Below are 4,068 nucleotides of genomic sequence, written 5' to 3'. Positions count from 1 at the left end.
TGCAAAGTGTGTGTAATTAAAAACGATTAAACTCTACATTTTACAAATATTTAATTACTGATACATAAAATCTAAGCAGAATTCTATTATTGTTGCACTAAAGGACACAGTACACAGCACTTTACGCCAGGAGCAGTCCTATGGACTACATTTCCCGTGCACCCTTGTCGTCCCGCCCACATACCTCTGGCGTGCGCTCACGCTGCGCTGTGGGGATCCTGCTCAGCGCGAGTTGCCCCAACAGAAGCGGCGAGGCTCACGGTACAAAAGTTTCTCCACAGGAATGGGCAAGTTTGAGAAGAACGCTTTTCTTTTACACCTCACCCCCGCGATCCCCACAACAACAACGGATTGGATATAAGGATCGACTGCGCCCCGACAGACAGCTCCAGATCTGGACTTTATTCCGTCTTCGTGTTTCTTTTTCTGGGGGTGATAACTTGGATAACTTGGATTCATCTGAAGATAAAAGCAAAACAAGTTGGGAGGTGTTCGCTTGGGGGGAAAATGCGTTCCTCTACGCTGCCTCGCACTTTTGCAAAGTTCGCTGTGATTTTCCTGCTATTGTTGAGAGTGGAGAGCGGATCTGGTACTAACGCCAGGACGTGTCCGTCTCCCTGCGCTTGTCTCAGGGAGCTCGTGGACTGCGGTCGGCTGAGAAGGGGACAAACACTACCAGCCGTGATCCCGGAGTGGACAGTTGAACTGTGAGTCTACTGGATCAGCTTTTGATTTGAATCGCTGTGAATAAGGGTTTAAAGCTCTGCGCACCTCTTGGGGAACAAGTTTAGTTTTCTTGAGATGAGATGGGATGATCCGCATTCCTGTCGCACTGAAAAGAGAGCTGGTTGTAAAGTAGAAGAAGACTGACTTAATTTGCTTTGATTATATTGTTATTTGCTATAGATCCAGTCAGGAGTCCAGGAAAAGTTGCGCGTAATGGTGACCTTAGTCATGAATCCGCTTGTGTGCGTTATATTCACTGATCCTTTTTAGCAACGTGCCATTTATGTGAGGGAAGCGTTAAACACACCATACATACACCAAACCCCCCTTTCTACATAACCTGCAGTTAATTGTGAACAAATCCGCCGAGCGACTGCAGGTACTGGGCGTTTAGTCAGGCTCTCCCATGGGCGATCGCATCATAGAAGCAGCTGCAGAAGCTGCCAGTAAGCAGTTATTAATGAGCATAAGTGCTGTTAATAAAGAAGAATATTGCGTTTCGATTTGAAAGACGGGCATCTATACGTTTATCCGCACTGTTTGGGTGTTTTCCCTGTCCAGATTTTTAGTGTCACAAACCCCCGCGGGTCTCCCCACAGCCATAAAAGCGTAAACCAGATGCAGTCGTGTTGCAGCACTGAAGTCTTTCCTCGACTCAGACCTCCATTACTCTGTCCACAGGCTGCTTTTGGTTGAGCTTGGCCTGCGGCCTTTTTTGAAGCTGGGACACCATATCCAGCTGTAACAGCGTGATCCTAGATGTGTTCTACTTAGATAATTATTCTTAGTGACTTATTTTTTTACATCCTGGCTTTAAGGTGGAGTGCTTGGTTTTTATTGCCCCGTGTTACAGCGCTTGGTTGTAGTTCTTGCCCTGCTGCTGCTGAGTGAGTTTTCTCTCTCCCTAAAATGTGCTGCTCTGGAAACTTGAAGTTGCCAGAGAAAACAGACCCAGCCTGAGCCTCATAACCGAGGCCCAGTCTTCCCAAAAAAACAAAAAAGTTCCATATGGGGGGAAAAATTCTTTTCACTCTGGCATGCTAATTTACGAGTGGCTCTCCAGCACATTTTAAACCCCTTAGACCGCCCGACCCTTTGTTTTCCAGCACCCCATTATTTCTGCTGAATTAGCAACACAAGAGCCAGCGATGGTACTGATTAAGGGGGAGCGTGTAGGATTAGTCTCAGAAAGAGGAGGGGGGCATGGAGAAAGTATGGAGAAGTAGGATTAAGCCGCACATATATGAGGGGACGTTGAGAGAAAAGGCAAAAGATTAGTCCAATTTTTAAACTGAGAACATATTTATTAAATGGAAAGTGCACCATTTGATTTTTAGTTCCTTTTAAAAAAAGTCTCAGTTGCATAATGTTAAACATATATAGTCAAGTCAAGGTAACTTTATTGTACTTCGACAAATACATGATTTTTAGGGAGACCCAATATCACAGATGGATAGATATACTGATAGTGACAGGGTTTCTACATTAAAATGTCTCCTTTGCATTTTATGTTTTAAAAATAGTTTTTATTAGAGTGAATCTCAGACACCACATTTAAGATATAGATATATCTGTCATGTGGCAGTATCAGTCGACTGGTGTCTGAAATGTAGTAATGACTTGATAGTATGTCATAAATGAATGAATTTTCTAGCACATTAGCCAAATTTTAAAATTGGCCTAATTTTAACTAGATACTTGTTTAGTACTTGAATAAAGTATTGAAGTGCTAAACAATGCAATGTTGTGGTAACTTACTTTTACTTTGGGCTGCTTCCTTATACACAAACTTTGTTAGAACATGCAACACTGAAAAAGAGGTGAAAAAATTACTAGTACAGTACCTGATGTCTCTGAGTTTAACTAGCTAGAACTAGTGAACCCCAGCTGCTAGCCAGTTAAACTATTAGTTTTTCTATGACATTTGAAATGTGACAAATAGTGTATATTTGATTAAACATTTATTGGATAACTTTACTGAGACATTCATTTGACCAGGTAGAAACCATAAGAACATTTTCTTAAAAGTCACATTCCATTATAGCTGATGCTAATTATGTTTGCTACTTAGCTAATTCCTTAGTGTGGTGTCTAAAATCAAATCAAATCAAATCAATCATTTGATTTGATTTGATTTGATTAGAGAAACAGTTGTCATATTTAATTTGAAATCTTCTGCTATTTCCCCTTTTATTGTAAAATGTTAATGACAGCTCTTGTAGTGTGTAGAGTAGCTCATTCATTTTCTTTAGTGAGTGATAAGTACATTTTCACCAGCCCAGCAGATATAGTTGTGCAGCCTGCACGCAGCACTGCCTGTTATCTTGCTCCTCTCAGAGCCTGCTTTGTGAGGGATATGAAAGTGTCATGGCTACTCACGGTTTATCTCAGGAGTATGATAGGGCACCTTTCCCTTATGGCCCCCAGCGCTGGAGCTGTAACAACAACAACACACAGCTGCATGCTTGGAGAGAAAAAATGGGGGGAGGGGGTGAAGGAGGTTAGTTAGAGTAAAACTCTGGTTGAGTGGCTTGAGAAACTTTCCACCAAAGAACAAAAACAGGCCCCAGAAAATTCAACAGGGGTGTTTCAGGCGTATGAAAGGCGTCCCTCTCACTTTTCCCGGCATTGAGAATACATTAGCAGTTGTTAGGTTCTCCCCCTCCTTCCAGAGCTGCTTGATGGATTCCAGATGAGGGAGGTAAGGGGGGCGAAGAGGAGGAGGGGAGGTGTAAAAAAAAAGAAAAGAAAAAAGTGTCTGGCACCACAGCGTCGATCGTGCACAGCAGCATCAATAACTCCAGTGCTTTATGGCGCACGAGGCTCTGCTTGCCAGATTTCTTGAGCTGGTTTTCAGGCTCCTTTTCAAAAAAACAGGCAGCAAAAACAAGAGTCTCACCCCGAGTGAGCTGCAGCCAAAGCTGCTTCAGACGAGTCCAAGACCAGGCTCGGTTTGAGCCAGGCCTCCATCCAAATGGGGCTCAGACAAAACCAAGACATAGACCAGATCAAATTGAGCAATATTCAAGACTAAAACAAACAACGTGCAGACTCATACTCATACTTCTAAATAGAGTATTATATTCAGGAGTTTCCAAATTTGTCAAAACTTTAGAGGAGTTGTGATTGCTAGGGGTTTTTGAGGTCAACTACACAACTAAATAACACTGAAAGTACATGTTTAATACATGTTAGATTTGATTTTCAGGATTTGTAAATATCGAAGTCAGAAAAAAGGGATTTACGAGTCCAGACACCAACAAAGACGTCCGGACAGAGACTCAGTTACTAACAAACCTCTGCCGACTCCATTCGTCCCTTTTACTCTCCCCCCCACCACAC

General features: G+C 42.6%; 1 protein-coding gene across 1 annotated transcript in view; it reads left to right on the top strand.

Annotated features, from left to right (window-relative positions):
* Positions 1 to 227: 227 nt before the first annotated feature.
* The window catches only part of lrig3 (leucine-rich repeats and immunoglobulin-like domains 3), a 22,254-nt gene continuing 18,413 nt past the window's right edge, over positions 228 to 4,068 (top strand). The window contains exon 1 of the mRNA XM_005733087.1: positions 228 to 707. Within this exon, the coding sequence (XP_005733144.1) occupies positions 508 to 707 (200 nt within the window). The 5' untranslated portion in view covers positions 228 to 507. The remainder of the gene's footprint in view (positions 708 to 4,068) is intronic.

The sequence above is a fragment of the Pundamilia nyererei genome, unplaced genomic scaffold (genome assembly GCF_000239375.1).
Source record: "Pundamilia nyererei isolate P.nyererei 1_Seehausen unplaced genomic scaffold, PunNye1.0 scaffold00050, whole genome shotgun sequence".
In the NCBI taxonomy this organism is placed as follows: Eukaryota; Metazoa; Chordata; class Actinopteri; order Cichliformes; family Cichlidae; genus Pundamilia; species Pundamilia nyererei.
The sequence above is the reverse complement of the archived record's forward strand: the minus strand, read 5'-3'. Positions and strand labels throughout refer to the sequence as shown.